The sequence below is a fragment of the Sceloporus undulatus genome, chromosome 5 (assembly GCF_019175285.1).
Source record: "Sceloporus undulatus isolate JIND9_A2432 ecotype Alabama chromosome 5, SceUnd_v1.1, whole genome shotgun sequence".
NCBI classification, from domain to species: Eukaryota; Metazoa; Chordata; class Lepidosauria; order Squamata; family Phrynosomatidae; genus Sceloporus; species Sceloporus undulatus.
In genome coordinates this window covers 85,613,488-85,631,873 of record NC_056526.1, presented here as the reverse complement: position 1 = coordinate 85,631,873, position 18,386 = coordinate 85,613,488, and the positions used below count along the sequence as shown (strand labels likewise).

Here is an 18,386-nt window from a genome sequence, read left to right as displayed (position 1 = left end):
ATTATTATTATTATTATTATTATTATTATTATTATTATTATTATTATTATTGCCATGAATTTTATAGGATTTTCTTAGGCAAGGAATAACCAGAGGCTGCTGGTTTTGCTAGTTCCCAGCTCTATAGCCTGCTAAATTGCAAGGAGGTTGAGATAAAATGTCAGCTACCCAAACCAAATATTGTAGAAAGCTGCCTTAAAATAGTCAAAGATGATCTAAAGGCAGTAGAATGCAAGCTACTACCCTCCAAAGCAAAAAGAACAAGCTATGGCAAATCTGTTTTGGAAAACAAGTCAATGAAAAGCTGGAAAATCAGTACTGATGTGCATACTTCTAGCAGCATACAGAAGAATAGGAGAAAGTGTTTGGGCTTTGTGAGGGTTGTCTCCATGTTGGATGTGAATAAAATGAACTTGAAATTGATAGTAAAAGGCTACAAAATAATCTTGGATCTGGAACAGCATAGGGTCATATTGTTGAACATTTTGAGGCATTGCTGACAAAAATAATGAAGTATCCACTTTTTCACATACTGAACAAGGATTGGAACATACTTACAATGAACTAAAACATATTCACTTTAAAAGGTAACATGTCTCTGCAAATTCTTTACAAATCACTAATGATACCTTTGAATAAGAGGACATAACTCTACTTTTATGTTACCAAGGAGAGCCATCAGAAGGAGATCCTAAAGAGGTGTTCTCAAATACTAAGGTATAGTTATATCATGGCAGAGGTGTGGTATGCCATGCTGGCAAGGGGCTCTGGAGTTGTACTCCAAAACATAAATTTTCCAAGAGGTCACGTACCTTTTGAATTCAGATGGCCCCAATATGGCATCACTAATCCCCAGGCTTAGTGGCTCAGGATTGTGAAATGAAGAGGCTACAGGGAGCCTCTTGATCAGAGCTGAAGAATATAAGCAGTTGATATTGATTGGTTATTAAAACAAAAAGGTCAAGAGTGATAATGTGAAGGTATTAAAAACCCTCTTGTCATTGGTTAAACAGGCATCTGAAATAGATTTCCAGGTTGAGGTGGTAATAGGGGGATGAGTAGGAAAAAGCAAAAGGCTCTTTTATTATTTTAGAAATTATACCTTGCCTAACAACTTCAAAATCTTGATAGTGTTTTCCCTGTACTTATAAATAAATTTATATATGAGTCAAATATACATGTAGCTCTTTTTTTTTTTACATCTTTGTTGATGATTAAATGAAAGATACTTTGGGCTTGAAATAGAAGTAATCATTACAATTTCAAACTTTAAAAGGGGGAAGATCCATATTCCAACAGGTGAAGGCTTTAGAAGAGAACGTAGTCAATATACTGTTCAGTGAAACAGCTCTTGATTTTGATTCTATTGATTTTGCAGTGTCATTTTGAGTGGTTTGGTCTGTAATTCACAGCCTGTTTATCCCGAAAAGAATCATATAGAAGTAATGTGATCAGTTCAGTAACTGCTAAGCACAAATTGAGATGGCATGTTTTCAGAAAATGTGTATATAGCACTTCTAACCTCTGAAGTCAGTGTCTAGAACTGAATAGGTTCTAGGTTGTATGACTTACTAAGGATTTCAACTTCCATATTGTAAAGTAAAACAAAGATAAATTATATAAAAATTATAGCTCTGTGGGAAATGAGGGTTATTAATGCCAAAAAAATATCCAGAGCCCAAACACAAGGGCAAAAAAGAGCAGCATCTTGCCACGTCAGGGGCATGGCATGCAGATGATACATGCGCCCAGATCGTCCAGAAGGCCACTCCTTGCCAACAGCCTGTTCAGGTCCATGGCAATCGCCAGCTTCGGGACCATGGCATCCAGTCGCTGTGGTCCTGCACCTATTGGGGCTTGCTCATGTATGGAGCGGCCAGAGGCCCCTCCAAGTTACCCGTCTGTTTGACCCCCTAGGATACATTAAACAACAAGAACTTACCAGTTACAAATTTGTTATCAACTTTAGGTTTTTCAGAGCATTTTGCATCTTCACACCCAGTACCTAATGAGAATACGACAAAATACTACTGTATTCTTGTGAAGTAATTGATTCATTTGTTTTTTCTGGGGAACAGAATTCATGTAGAGATTCAGCACCTCTCTCACAATCCTGTTTATTTAATGGATTGACAAGACAGCTACCAGTCTCTTCTAGGGATGTAAAGACTGCTCCCAAATTTTATCATCACTAGTGATAATATATATGGTCAGACACTTTTCTGTCAAAAAAAGTTATCTGAAATTTTTCACCTCTTAGGACTTAAACTTTGGTTTCACAAAGACAGTGCTTTCTGCAAAAGCAACAAAACTATTATTTTCTGTCCAAAACATTGGCTCCGTGCAAGAAAAATACTGTGTGTGTGTGTGTGTGAGTGAGTGTGTGTATACACAAAAGTAAGACATTTTTCAAAAATGGCCAAAATACAAAAATAGCAATAAACATGTGCAAAACCACTTCTTACTCAATGAGAAGAAACTTCTTAAATTATTAATTATTGCATATGAGAATAAAATGAGCAAACCTTTACACCCCTAATCATCTTCATTCCATCATTTTAGAGAAAATTCCTGGGAACTATATGACATAGCTCTCTAACATTGAAATTTCACTGAAAATACTTTGAAAATTTTTCTGAGAATTTTTAATTTCATTTTTTATTATTATTTGTAGGCACAGCAGTGAAAATATTCAGAAAATGATCCCCATTTACTGCCAGCAGTACACTGGAAAACAATCATCTGAATAATCCCACATTTATCTATTCTGCATTTGCTAACTCTAGTAAAGATGCAGATCTTATGTACTACATCCAGAATTCTAAGGTCTACAAGAGAAAGCTTTCTTTCTTTCTGTCCACCATCACAGCCTTGCTTGGTGAGGACACAATAGAGAGAGCCTTCTCAGTGGCTGCTCCGACCCCTGGAACTCCCTTCTGTGGGAGGCTAGGCTGCCCCGCTTCTTACTTTCCTTTTGCCAGAAGGCAAATATTTTTTTTGTTTAAGCACATTTTTAATGTGTAAGCAGGGGACCTTCTTACTAGGATGGTTAATTAATCTTTTAAAACTTTTTTGGTCTTTTAAATGATTGTATACTATTTTATGTAGTGATTTTGTTTTTAAGTTTTATTGTGAAATTATTTTTTTATTGACACACTCTGGGAGCAGCCTTGGCTTCTAATCTGGAAGAAATGCATCGTATAAACAAAATAAATAAATAAGGTTGTACATCTTTTTTAAAAAAAATCATAAAATAATATTGGTAAACAAATGCGCATATGAACCAACATGTGAATGGGGAAAATCATGCATTCCCAAATACCAAGAGTAGAGTATGTTTTATTTTTATCATCATGGCTATGAAGTCGGTATGCCAAACTTTTGACTCTGATTCTGTCTCCAATTCCTTCATAAACAGCTAACGTATATTAATTAGTAATAACAATTTTGTCCTACACTTTCGAGGCTAGGAGGGACCCCCTTCCCAGCTCTGGGACCTCAGGCAGAAGCCTCTCGGGGGTGCCAGACAGTGCTGGCACTCTGCCCTTGCCCAGGGACCCCTACTCTGGTGGAGAGGTGGGATGGGGCGGATCAGTTTTGCTGGGTTTGGGCAGGACAAGCGAGGGAACCTTCCTTCTCTCCAGACCGGAGTCACTGCCAGCACTGCCAAGTGAGCCATTGACGGATGGGAGCCCCCCACTGTCTGAGCCTCGAGGCAAATGGCTAAGTTTCATGTATTATATATAGTGTACTGCCTGGTATTTTTTAACTGTAAGCTGCTTCAGTTGTTTTTGTAACAGAGAAGCAGGATATAAATAAAGTTTTTATCATTATTTATTATTTACCTCTGCCACCGCCACCTATTCCTCCTCCCTCCGCCTCCTCCTCTCCTGCCACCCCCCCCCAACATGGCTTGCCATCCATGGATGCTGGAATCCATGGATGGCAAGTCTGCAGATACAGAGGGTGTACTGTAACGACAAGGAAGTGCATCTCTAGTTTATCTTTTAAAACATATTTTCACTTTAGTTTTATCTCTATCCAACTATTATTAAGTTCCCATTTATATAAGAGGCAGTCTGAAACCTTAAGTCCAAAGACATTGCCATGAGGACAACAAGGTAAATCAGGAAATGTTTAGATGACAACAACTGATTCTAAACTACTAATGTTAATTTTAGTTTTAGACATTTTACTTTTGTACCATTCATTGCCATCACCAGATTTTCTCTCATGCATGTGTTTTGCTAGGTGAACAATTCATGGGGCTAGTTTCAAACAAAACATTTTCTGTTCAGTGCCACAATAGAGTGCATAGAGTCATATGCTCTTGTTATCTGATGAAATTGCTATATTCTACATTAACTGAACTCCCAAGCCATTCCCAAGGACAACTCAAGGTTGACCAAGTTAAGTGAGTCAAATATGGTTAATATTTCAGTGCAGAAGAATTACGTGGAATGAGACAACACCTGCCCAAGAAATAGAAGTACCAGTACTTGCAGAAATGATAATAAATAAAATAGTCTGGTTACTTGCATAATTAATGGTGAACAAGCGCGCGCGCACACACACACACACACACACACACGTACACACACACACCAATCATGGATTTATACATGAGATTTAGAATAATGAATACAGTTCAGTATGCTTCTTTTTCTCTTTATTTGGCCGATACTCAACCTAGAGAATGTGTGTTTGCTCTTGTTAAAAGTGTTAGTGTTATCTTCAAACTCATCCATCCGTTCTGTGAAGGTGGCAGCCACAGATTCTGGCAAAACATCAGAAATAAACTCTTCTAGAACATGGCCACATAGCCCGAAAAACCACAAAAAACTATGGATGCCGGCTATGAAAGCCTTCGACTTCTCATCCATTTTAGTTCATGCTTCAGTCATTGTAAACAGTTTGATGAATGCCCTTTCTAATTTTGCCATGTGAATTACAAGTGTTCCTTTGTCTGAAGCATTATGTTTTTGCTAAAACAAATGGCAAATTGTGATAGAAAAGTTTGCAGTGTCTATTTAAAAGTATCCAAATATACTACACACTAAAATCATTTTATGAGTTTTAGAGCCATTAGGCATCATCTCAGTGTTTCACTTTTATAAAAACATCTGCTCTATACAATGTTATTGCAGTGCAAAGAACTCTTGAGTTGTTAAATTTGTTGATTACCTCTCTCTAGTAAGATCAGGTAAGCTGCCTGAGCATTATATGTGTTCAATTCCCCCACCCCACTATTGCTGGCCTATCGTATTTATGTATATGCAGTTAACATATTTTAACACTCTGCAGCTATAGAGGAGACATAAATTTTAAAAGTCAGTTTTAAAATGCAGTCATTTGTGGACTGACATAAAGAACTATTTTTTCCTAAGCCAATTGAAGATGCCAATGATATGTCTTTAGGAACCATATAAATGAAGACCAACTTAAGGAACATAAGAGTTGATTAGGAGATTTCTAGCACTGTATTGAATGACTTGTCTAATGTTCCAGAGTTTATTATTCTGCGAACAGATGCAGTTCATGCACTGCCTCTTTTGTCTTATTGCTGTCATTTGTAAGGGCATTGGTTAGGTCAGGTGAAATGCATTTCCCTGTTATAACTAGAAATCAGAGATCTTTTACTCAGGAAGAGGCTCACTACTTCGACATTTTTGGAGAAGTGAATTTGAGGATAGTCCATGCCAATTTTGATGTAGGAAGCATCAGACATGTGACATTTCTAGAAATTTATCTTCAATAAATAATATCCAATACTTTGTCTGGGATTGTTTATCACCCTCTGCAATAGACTTTGGGACCAAACAGACAGGCCAAAATAAAGCTGCTTAGGGTCACTTTGGAGGTATGCCATTTAAATGATACATACATCATAAGAGACCAGAAGCTGCACTCCAGTCCTTAGGACTGGAGCATGGCTTTGGTGTGGCTTCTGGCCTCTTAGGATGCATGTATCATTTAAACAGCATACCTCCAAAGTGACCCAAAGCAGCTTTATTTTGGCCTGTCTGTTCAGGCTCTTTGTTGGCATTAAAATTTATCATCTACTTTTTTTAGTTAGGTTCCACTGTGTCTTTCATGAACTTGTCATTTCATCAAAGTTAGGAAAGGTCTAGTATACATTTTGCCCTACTAGCAGTGTGACATACTTGCATTTTTAAAAAATTAAAATAAAAATGTGATTTTTTTTTCAACCCATCTCAGTAAAAACTAGGAGGGAGCTATCTAACTCTGTCATTCTATATGGATGGATATAAATTTTAATGAGAAAAAATTGTATAATAGTTTCGGTTATATGTTCAGTTGCATAGACTCCCTCTGTCAATTTCAAAGAGATGACAAATCTGGGACAAGGAAGTGGTGCAGCTCGAACAAGCATGGCTCTTAACTGCTGAACTTCTCTACCAGTTTAGAGACTGAATAAATTTGGTAATACTTTACCACAGCACTTTAAACTGAAAAGGACGGAGATGAAGGGGGAAGGGAGTTGGTTAAGGGAAAGATACAGGGATTTACAGGTGGACAGACAAATGAACAGATGGACAGACAGGAAAAGATAGTCTGAACGAAATCAGTTTTTCAGCTCATGAAATGGAATGAAATTATGTGAGCAAACCAGAGCCTTTTTGTAATGGGTTCAGAACAGTGTCTGTCTGTCTGTGTAATGCATATTGTCTTTTCTTGCTTTTAAGGGGCATTTTATGGCATTCTTGGCATTTCAGTAGTAATGTGTCATTCTCTTAAAGAGTCAAGGCTTCCTTGAGTGGAAATTCCATATCCAGGCACTGGTGAGAGAGAGAGTCAAAATTCATTAAAATGACCAAATTTAAACAGCCATTTAAACAAATAAGGTGGGCAGAAGCCAGATGCCTGTGCCAGTTTCCCACTTCTAATCCTCACCAGCTGCTCAGCAAAATGGTATAAAATTGGGCATAACCAGAAATGTTTGAGATACTTGGTTGTACCAGAAGGGTCACAGTATCTGCATTGAAACTTGAACCTTGTGGATTAGTGCAGCATCTTCAACCAGAAAAAAAATATTTTAAAACACTTCTATTCCTTCTCCATGCCTTTCCTTCTATTGGGATCCAGTGATGACATATAAACATGGAGCAGTTCTTTCCTGAATTGTTCCACAATACTTGCATGCATTTAAAATTGAAATTTAATTGATTTTGAGGAAGAAACAGTTCAAATTAATTCAAACACACTGTGCATAATGAAACACAAAACTTGTGGGATTTTGAGGAGCATGATTCATGTTAAAATCCTCAGAATACTTGTGCCATGCAAACCCACCAAAAGCCAAGTGTCTGTTTCCCACATTCCAGTCCTATTATCCAAAGAGCTAATAGCAATTTTATTCCACAGTGCTACCTTTCCTATAATTCTGTTAAGTAATTGAAGTGTAGACAAACTCACATGTCTAGTGTACTCTTGAATGCCATGGCTAAGCAAGCACTGAACTCAAGTCTCTTTGGTCATATGATCATGCCTTAATCATACCAGGTTGGGCAGGTACAGGAGTAAGTGCTGTGAAGATGTTCAGTCACAGTACACAGTGATTACTCATGAGCACTCTGCCCTGTGGAAGTTATACTATAGGATTTCACAGGATTATGCTATTTAATATCTTGATGAAACTACTATGAGAGAGATCATTAGTAGATGTTGACTGAGGTGTGAACCAATATACGAATGTCAACCAGACCTACCTTTCCTTTTCAGTTACAAGGTCAATGAACTGTGTCAGAGTACAGTGAACCCATCCCATCCATGGGGGTTCAGGCTGCGCTCCTACACAAATGGCAAAAAGTGTGGACAGTCATGCCTTATAATATTCAATGGTGGTGATGTGTATATGGATGTATCAGCATGAATGTGTGCACATGCCACTAGTGAATAATATGGGCCATAGTGATTGGTGGGTTGTCAGATCCACAGATCATCAGGCCATCAATACAAAGGGTTCAATGTACACTGTTCAGAATGGATGGAACTGGAATAGAATAGATGTAATTAATGGGCCAACAAATGGAGAACTATGCAGATAGGACATAAAAGCTATTAGTGTTTGTTTCTGTGCTCTGCTGTGTGGTGTTTGACCTGTTCTGGAGAGGGCTATACTCCTCTTAAAATTATCATTTTCCTGATTTGGAAATAGTTCTGAATCCAACTTTTCTTAAGATCGTCCAAGATTGAAATATCCCAGGGTAGTCATGTTGGCAATATAGCAAAATACAGTATCATCCAGAATCCACTAAACTTTGATACACTTATTGGACCACCCAAAATGTACGTTATACACATTGCAAACATCTGAAGCTCTACTGGCTTCTTAATTAGGCAAAGGTATTTAAAAAATGCAGGTGAAAGAAAGCGGGGGTGGAAGAATGACAATGTTAACCATAGCCCTGCATTTGTTCAAGATGTTGTGGTTGTTGTCCTCAGTTCAGATGGTGTGGAAAGATATTCATGGAGTTGGGCCCATCCTCTTTCTGGCCATGTGGGCCCATTCACACTATGAAAGAAACCAGTTTGGAAACCAGGTTATTTCCCTGTTGTTCTGACTTGCACCAATTATATTCAGTGTAGTTTGTGGGGAGGCAACTGAAAAGCCCATTTAAACCAGTGCATTTGGCCCTGTATCCCTTAACAGTTGTTTTGCTAAGAACTGCAGTGGTCCACATCTCTGATAGTGTCAATAAGTGATCAGATAGATTCGGATCACACAGCCACCTCAAAATATGTATATTCAGGAAATGGAGGCTCCTCCATTTTGATCCAGAATAGTGGTGAATGGGAACTTCAGACCAGATTTAAATGCCATGAAGAGATTCACTGCCTTAAAATGTAGTCGGAATGGTGAATCAATTTTGAATCGATTCAGAGATGTGAATCTCTCCATGCAAAAAATGTAAGTGTGACTGGCCCCGGAGATTCAATCCAGGAAATAAACTTTAAATTCCATTAGCAAAACAAAACCTATTCCCTGTGAGATTTATGCCTTTATTTGGACAAAATGTTCTGCTAACTGTTGTTTTGATTACTGAAAATGATCCAGAAATTTCAACTAATCTATAACAGATTAACAAGATTACTAGTTCGGACTGGACAATATGATTATATAAGTGAGGAAGCATGGGAAGTTTGAGCATTGGACTATGACTCTGGGGATCAGGTTTCAAATCTCTGCTCACCGATTGAAATCCATTGGCTAGCCTTAGGCAAATCACACTCTCTCAACCTCAGAGGAAGGCAAAAACAAACCCCTCTGAATAAATCTTTCAACGAAACCCCCATGATTGGTTTGCTTTATGGTTGTCATAAATCAGAAATGACTTGAAGGCACACTACAACAACAAATACGATCATATAAACTTAGTGTTTTGTGATCTGGCTAGGAAAATGTTTTTACTGGCTAGGAAAAATGAGAGTTACATTTCAAAAGCACCTGGAGGGCTACAGGTTGCCCATGTTTATTTAAAATTCAAATTAATGTTAGGAGACAGATTATCTGAAAGAGTATATTTTTCTCTACATTCTTGAACTAGTTTTCTGAGGCCCATCTCAGAAATTAGGTGGGTGAATACTAGAGAAAATATGTACTGTATATTCCTTCATAGATGAGAATACGTAGGCTTCATGCAATATTAAAGAACACCTGAATGTTAATCACTTGAAAGCAAAATTGTGGAGTTTGGATAGAGAAGGCAGAGATATTAATGACAGAAAATCAGGAAGTGGAACAAGTTGACTCTTACAAATATCTGGGCATGACATTTAAAAATTCTGGATCATGGTCCACTCATTGGGAAATGGTTGCATTATCAGCTAACATATGTTTAAGTGTCTGGTGTATTTTAAAAAATATATTTTCGTGTTTGTTTGTTAATTTGATTTTTTAAAGAACCTCCAGGGTATTTGTTAGTAATTAGCATTTTCATTAGCAGAAAGGCAGGATAGATATTTTCTTATAAATTGAAAAGCAAACACTTCCACAGGCTAGGCAATGAGGATGAAAATAGCAACAAAATCTGGCAATACAGCATCATTCTCTGTGGAACACACATTGCTGTATACATTTAAATACATATTCACAACCAAAATGAGAGTAACAATCTAACAGGAATGCATCAAGCCAAGGCTGTAATGTATAACAGCTTACGCAGTTCCTTTTTGAGTACTATATCTCTGTGGAACACACATTGTTGTACACATTTAAATACATTTTCACAACCACAGTGAGAGTAACTATCTAACAGGATTGCATCATCTCATGGCTGTAACATGTAACTGCTTACACTGTTCCTTTTTGAGTAACATATCTCTGTGGAATGCACATTGCTGTATACATGCTGTACACATTTAAATATATATTCACAACCACAAGAGTAACTGTTTAACAGGAGTGCATCACCCTATGGCTGTAATGTGTAACTGCTCATGCAGTTACTTTTTGAGTAATGAATCTCTGTGGAAGGTATATTGATGTACAGGTTTAAATACATATTCACAACCACAATAAGTGTAACTATCCAACAGGAGTGCATCAACCCATGGCTACAATGTATTACTGCTTATGCAGTTCCTTTTTTGAGTAGTTATCTCTGTGGAATGTACATTGCTGTAAACATTTAAATATATATTCAAAACTACAAGAGTAACTATTTAACAGGAGTGCATCAACACCTTTAACAAGACGCCCCACAGGATGTTCAGCAACATTTGAGGGCATGGGGAGACAAAGCTGAAAATACTGTGGCTATAAAAGTGTAGGCTCCACGCACCTTCATTTCTGCTCTTTGTTTTGTTTTGTTTCCTAGATAACTACTACGGTACTCCAAAGCCTCCAGCAGAGCCAACCCCATTACTGTTAAATGTAACAGACCAGATACTCCCAGGTGCAACACCCAGTGCTGAAGGCAAACGCAAAAGGAATAAGTCAGTGAGCAATATGGAGAAGACTGGAATAGAGCCTCCAGAGGAAGAGGAGGAAGAAAGAGCTGTAGTCAATGGGAATGGCATGGCAATAACACCAGGTCAGTGCTCTTGTATGAAACAAGGCTTCCCTCAGCCCCTCCCCATCCCCTGTCATTTTGTACATGTTTTTTGAAATTTGCCTCTATGAATGAATGAAAGAACTAAATGTTTTAGCAAAAGGATGATAGGTATTGAAAACAGCCAATCCTCATCTGCAATAAAGGCTACAAAAGAGCACCCCTTGGCAATATGAGCTTCCTTGACAGTAAGAGAATTTTCCTTAATACTCCTTCCAGAGAGTTTGACTCCTGAAATGCCTGAAGTTAGGTCTAGATAATGTCTAGGCAAATCAGCAATATCAGCCTAGAGATGTGGATCATCTGAAACAACATTTATGCTGGGCTTTAGAGTGTATCAGGAATTTCTGTATTTCCTGGCTCTGGTTGTGACTGATCTGTCCATGTCTAGCCTTGGACTTGGACTATCTGTTGCTTGCAATTGACTGGTTTCAAATCACTGCTTGACTGGATCATCTTCATCTGGTTTTTCTGTTTGCTATTACTTACTTTAACTAGTTACTTTTGACGGGTAATGAGGATGCAATGAAGTAATGTTTCAAATGTAGCACAGTGCACAAGAGCAGAGTTAGTTATTAGTGTGTGGTGTGTAATCGTCTCTAGTGAGCTTTTCTGAAGGCATTTGACAGGCATTTTTCAGATTCTATGCCACCTGTCTAAGGTTTTACTCCCCCCCTCTGAAAAAAATATCAGAAAGCAATGAAAAACCGATGAACAGTGCAACAAGTTACACAACAAGGTGTTTTTTCACATTATAATGAGCAATGGCCATGAGTTACTTTTCAAACAGTGTAACTAGGAGCAGGAACAAATTATTTTAAAAAGAAACTTCCAGCACTGCTCACACCCCAGGCCCAAAAATAAGCCCCCATTCATCTGTTCCTTCCTATCCTAAGGTAACAAAGGAATTCTAAACTAGATGGATTCAAAAATGTACCAAGGAAGCCCAACTCCACTCAAGGGTTGGTTTTACTTGCTGATATTGTAAGTTAAGAGTTGTGGCTCAGTTACTAAAGAATAAATGGTAACCCAGAAGGTGGTCCCAGTGTGACTGCTCTGTTTCCAAGGGGTCAAGTAGTAGGTCTGGGACTTTTTGCCAGTGAAGAATTGCCATCAGGATGGCTACAATACCAATGACTGGTTGGCTCACAAGTCCAACCTCACCTCATCCCTGGCTGCAAAGTTGTAATAATAAATTTAATACAGTAACTTACAATTTGCTGCCATGAAATGCCCCCCCCCCCCAAAGTGGCTGTCTATGGTGATTGCTACATGTCATGCCTAACTGGCATCAATTAAAACACATTAATTAAAACATGCCACAGTTTAAAAGAACAAATAATACCTACATATTCTAAAACAATCCACATTTAAAATTCATCATTTAAAATTCAAAGTTTAAAATTCATCTGAATAAGCCTACAGGAAGAGACTGCTGTTGGTAGTACATTACCTGTGATCTGCTTTGGGTCCCTTTCTGCAAGAAAGGCAGCATAGAAATTAAATGAATAAATAAATACACTATGTTCACCAAGAATATGAAAACGTTGCTGTAACTTATGTATATTTATTTATAGTAATTTATTTAAATTTTTTATTCAAATACAAAGGATGATCCAAAAGAATGTGTTAATTCTTCATCCATGGCATTGAAACATCATTGGTCACAGTGGCTACTGGTGGCTTCCATGTCCATCTGTAGGATTTAGCACCTTGTACAGTTCCTTCTAACTTCAGGCAAAATCTGGAACAGATGCCTGTCCTACTGACACAAAAGCCACTAGCCACCAGTGTTAGAACAGGAATTTATGCTTTGCATGATACATATGTTCTCAAGACAGAAGGCTATACTGACTTGAACATGCAGTAAAAAATATTGTTTGTGCATGTGCTGATTTAATCATGTTAGAGAAGAAATGTGAATTTCTTGCCAAATAATTTGCCCTAGAGAAGCAGTTGACCCGCAAAGGGCACTTAAAAGCTTTTTTGGATCACCAGTGGATTAGTTACAGAGGTTGTTATATAGACATTATCCACCTACATCCATCCATTGCAGAAACAGCCGAAGGAAACATGTCTACTCCCAGATGAAGGATGGAAAGAAGAAAAAGGAGGGGTAGGTGGAAAGGTGGAAGAGTCAAAGGGTGATGATAAAGTTTGAGATGGAGAAATAAATCTATACTTACACAAACACGGATGTGACTACAAGATGCAGCAGAAGCCCAAATTAGCCAGAAGCAAAATAGCTATTTCCAGGGCTCCCTCCTCCCCCCCCCCCTCTTTTTAAAGAATAAAAATAATAAATGTGTTAATAATCATTCTGTGTGCCACTCTGGGGATAAAATGGAAAGAAATTGTGTTGATGTCATTTGATTCTTTATGGTGGAATTTTGCTTTCTCTGGTGTTCTAAAAGCGTGGGAGAAGAGTTCGAATCTCCCATTAATTAAACATTCATTAGGCAGCAGTGAATATTTATGGGTTTCTGAATCCTGAAGAGCATTTCATAATTTAAAAGGAGTACTTTAAAAAGGAGCAGCACCCTGTAGATACTGTATAGTAACAACTAGAACTATGTGTGTGAGGGGGGAAAAGGAGCAGCACCCAAAACAAGTACTATTACATTTTGCAATGTAAATACCATTGTGCTACGTTTGGGGGAAGAATGACTGTTATTGGTATTATTCCTTTTCTTCTCCAGGATTTAAAACCCATGTTGATATTGCCTAGGTGATATTGCAAATTACTTGACATTCCAACAGATAAATACTTAACCTTAATGATAAGAGTAAAATTATGTACTAGCTGTCTAGGTCAACTTAGTCGGTCCTGGTTAATTTGTCTAGATTTGCAGTGAAAGTAGCCCAATTTAGAACTGTCCACGAAAATAATTTCTTATAAGAAATTCGGATTCAGTAAATATATTCACAAGTATGTGTTATATGTTGCATATTTGCTATTTGGAGCTATCTTTTAAGAATATGTAAAACTTGTGACCTTATCTTTTATTGTATGATTTGATTGCTTATTATTGAATTTTCTTTTGGCTATATCCTTTATTTGGCTGTCAGATAATAAAACTGATGTGATAATGCCAGGTTCACCAATGTCATGGATTAAGAGCTTCATTGTTTACTGTTACCTAGAATGTAAGGAGATGGAGGAGGAGCAGGAGGAGGAGACAGTGACATAGTAGGAGTGGTAGTAGTCGTCTTCTTTTGCCTCAGGAATGAGCAATACATAGAAACATGGAACAGACCATAAGAGCCATCCAGTCTGATCCCCTGCCATGCAGGATGACACAATCAAAGCATTTCCAACAGATAGCCATTCATCCTCTGCTTAAAGACCTCCAAGAAAGGAGGGTCTACCACTCTCCAAGACAATGTATTCCACTGTTGAACAGCTCTTACTGTCAGAAAGTTCTTCCTAATGTTTAGGTGGAATCTCTTTTCCTGTAGTTTAAATCCACTGCTCTGTGTCCTAGATCCAAAACAACACTGCAGAAACAGTCCAGTTTGAGACTGCTTTAACTGCCCTGGCTCAGTGCTAGGGAATTCTGGGAACTGGAGTTTTGTGAGACATTTAGCCTTCTCTGTCAGAGAGCTCTGGTGCCACAATAAAATACAGTCCCCAGGATTCCCTAGTGTTGAACCAGGTCAATTAAAGTGGCCTCAAACTGGATTATTTCTGCAGTGTGCTTTGGGCCCTAGTCTCTCGAGCAGCAGCAAATAAACTTGTTTCTTCTTTCTCCATATAATATCCTTTCAAATATTTAAGCATGTCTATCATGATCCTTGGGAGCTAGCATGGTGTAGTGGTTTGAGTGTTGGACTGTGACTCTGAAAACCAGATTCGAATCCTGGCTCAGCCAATATAACCCCACTGAGTGACTTTGAGCAAGTCACACTCTCTGAGTCTCAAAGGATGGCAGTGGCAAACTCTCTCTGAAGAAGCTTGCTAAGAAAACCCCATGATAGGTCCACCTTAGGGTCGCCATATCTCAGAAACAACGTGAAGCCTCACAACAGCAACAACAACCATGATCCTTAGGACAAGAGGGTCCTCTTCCTACAATGTTATCCACTGCTGCTACTTGTTCCACCCAGATTGCAGCCACTTCTTCCCTTCTCTTCCTTTATCACGTATCACGCAGAACTATTTCAGGCCAGAAAAGAAAGGCTACATACTGTCTGCACAGTCAAAACATTGCAATTTAATATATATATGTGTGTAGAAAGCAGAACATGACAAACATTTCAAGGGTTTAGTACCAACATCTCTCTACCTCATCGGTGCCATCAAAACTGTATGAGCCCCATCCGTTCTCTTCCCTTTCTGTCACTAAGGGAAGTTTAGGATGACTCTGCTATCCTTTCAGCAGCAGGCAAAGACCTTTTCATTCTAGCAGGCTTTGGGGATTTGCTTTGTTTTACTGTTTTACAAGAATATATATATATATTAGTGTGCTGTACTATTTTTATTCTCTTTTTAAATGATTGTTTCAATGTGTAGTTTTGTTATTAGTTTCATACTGTTTTAATCACATCTTTATGATTTTAATCATATGTGTGTTTAGTTTTAATTCTCTATACTACATAAGCCACCTTGAGTCTTAGTTTGGGAAGACAACTTGTTATAAATATAGAGACGAATGGATGGAGTGGAACTCACCTTGCATATAGCTGGTCTATGTGTTTGGAGACTACTCTAGCACCCTCCTTCATCATAGCGAGAGGGATATATAGAGGGCCATCATAGTTGCTGGTACCAATGACAAATTCAACAGTGACTGCAAATCCAGCATGGTATAATTCAAAGACATAGCCATGTCAGTATGGATCAGAATGGAAAGGGATTTTGCAGCACCTTTGAGACTGAGAGAAAAAAGTTGGTAGCATAAACTTTCATGGACTGAAGTCTACTTGTTGTTGTTAAACTGCTCTTGAGTTGATCCTGACTCATGGCAACCCCCTGTCCTCCACTGCTCTGCTTAGGTCCTGCAAATGCAGGCCTGTGTCCTCCCTGATTGAACCTATCCATCTCGCATACGGTTTTCCTCTCTCTACTACTACGTTCTTCCTTTCCCAGCATTATTGTCTTTTTTAATTATTCATGTCTTCTCATGATGCGGCCAAAGTATGACAGCCTCAGTTTGATCATCCTGGCTTCCAGGGAGGTTTCAGGCTTGATCCGTTCAAGGACACATTTGTGTGTCTTTTTGGCTGTCCAAGGTATCCTTAGCGCTCTTCTCCAACATCATATCTCTGTATACTTGTCTACTTATCCCGCTGCAAATCCAGTAATGGTTAATCCACCATCAATAGAGAAGTCTCCGCTGTTTCCAGTACCCCCCAAATTTCCAACTCGTGCTCTGCATTCTTTTATTTAAAAATATCACTTTGTTATTAATTAACTTGCTTACGAACATACAAAGCTGTTGTATATTTTCAACTATTTCAACCACATATCCAACTATTGTTTATTCTGTGGTAACTCTTCAATAGATGTCTCTGTCTTCTCCCTTTTAACTGGAGATGCCTATAACCAAGCGTAAGAGCTTCTCTGTTCAAAGCATATGGTCTGCTTCTACATCATCCTTGTTTCTTATGTTTTTGCCTGATTATATTCAGGGCAGCACAAAACAAAAGTAGTAGCTTTCTTGTGGTTGCTTGGTTGTCACATTTTACACTCATTAGTGATGCCTGGGCTGTGTAATACTATGATCCTGAACAAATGTGGACCTGACATTTCTCCATTAGATGAAGACTTTGTGGCTTCAGGTGCCTGAGGGTTGAAGGTGGCTGTATATTTAAGTGCCACTGAAATGGTTTTGACATATGAACTACTTTCTGTAGAAAATGTATACCAAAACCACTTCTACAACATATTCAAAACTGTGGGTGAAAGAATGCTTTTAAGAATGCTTTTTAGCTGCTGAGCTCCTTTAATAATAATAATAATAATAATAATAATAATAATAATAATTTGTTTATTTATATACCGCTATTCCAAAGATCATAGCGGTGAACAGCAAGTAAGCTAATTAGCAAGTAAGCTAATTAATAATTTTCCAAACTCATTTCTCATAAAAGACGTCTCCCAACTCCTCCATCTAATAATAAATAAAATGTGCTGATTCAAAGCACTAAAATCTCCAAGCCACATGAGGACTGTATGTACTCTCAAACCTATTCAAATTATTTTACACCTAACCTGGCAAGGAGTGCGGAGGATGCAGGCCACTCCTAGTGACATCCTAAGGGATTATTATTATTATCATTATTATACTTTATTTATATAGCGCTGTAGCTTTACACAGGGCTGTACATGCAATCAATAAAATAGATAAAAATAAACCTACCTAAGATGTACAATCTAAATAATAATAATAATAATAATAATATACATATAAAGTAATATATAATAATAGATGATAAGGAGTCGATAAAATAAGCAAAATAAGGATGACACAAATGCTCCCCAAACATCTACCTTTGGGTGGAAACAGGCTGTGGTATTCTCCTACATCCCTTTAAAATGCTAAGGAGGTGGTGTGAATGGAGCAAGGCTCAGTGGGAGGATACAGGAGAGGCCCCAGATTTTTAAAAAAGTTAAAATTTAAACAATTAAAATTGGGAAAAAATTAAATTTAAAAATATCAGATCTTAACCAAATGTTCATGTTAACCATATGAAATTATGTATATGTAAATACATTTAGGCTGTGTATATGATATTGTAATATTGCATATACCTTTAGGCTATGCATATGATTTTTTAATTTGAAGGTATAATTTTTTTCTAGTTATTTATATCACAACTATTGCCATTGCATTTGGTGATATACTGGAATTATGATTTATGAGAAACATTAGTACAGAAAACATTACTAAGGATTCTGTATGATGTGGTATGGGAGGAGATCAAGGAGGCAGTGACACCATAAGTTACCATACGGGGTGACACCAACCCTAGTGATACCACTGTAGCCTAGCATAACTATGAATCAGGAAATGCCATGTCTTAAATTTCACATCTGCAGTCAGATCAGTTGATGGCCAGCTTCAGCCCTCTATCTACTGTGTTGTTTTAATAAACACAGTTGACTCATCCTTCAGAATGATAGTAAAATAATTCATAGGAATCTCTTTAAGACAAAATAAATGTTAAGTGATACTAGTTGTCATCATCAGTATCATCCAAGTGACACACAATTCAAACATTTCAGGTAACATTTTAGAAAGCCCTAGAGGAACTAAATGATGAACCAGCACTATGGAAAGCTCCACAGATCCAGAATGTGAGGACAAT

At 37.8% G+C, this 18,386-nt stretch overlaps 1 protein-coding gene across 4 annotated transcripts in view; it reads left to right on the top strand.

Annotated features, from left to right (window-relative positions):
- The window catches only part of MAGI2 (membrane associated guanylate kinase, WW and PDZ domain containing 2), a 782,933-nt gene that overhangs the window by 450,708 nt on the left and 313,839 nt on the right, over positions 1-18,386 (top strand). For all 4 annotated transcript variants that reach the window (XM_042468280.1, XM_042468279.1, XM_042468278.1 and 1 more), the window contains exon 4: positions 10,842-11,057. In XM_042468280.1, the coding sequence (XP_042324214.1) occupies positions 10,842-11,057 (216 nt within the window). The remainder of the gene's footprint in view (positions 1-10,841; positions 11,058-18,386) is intronic.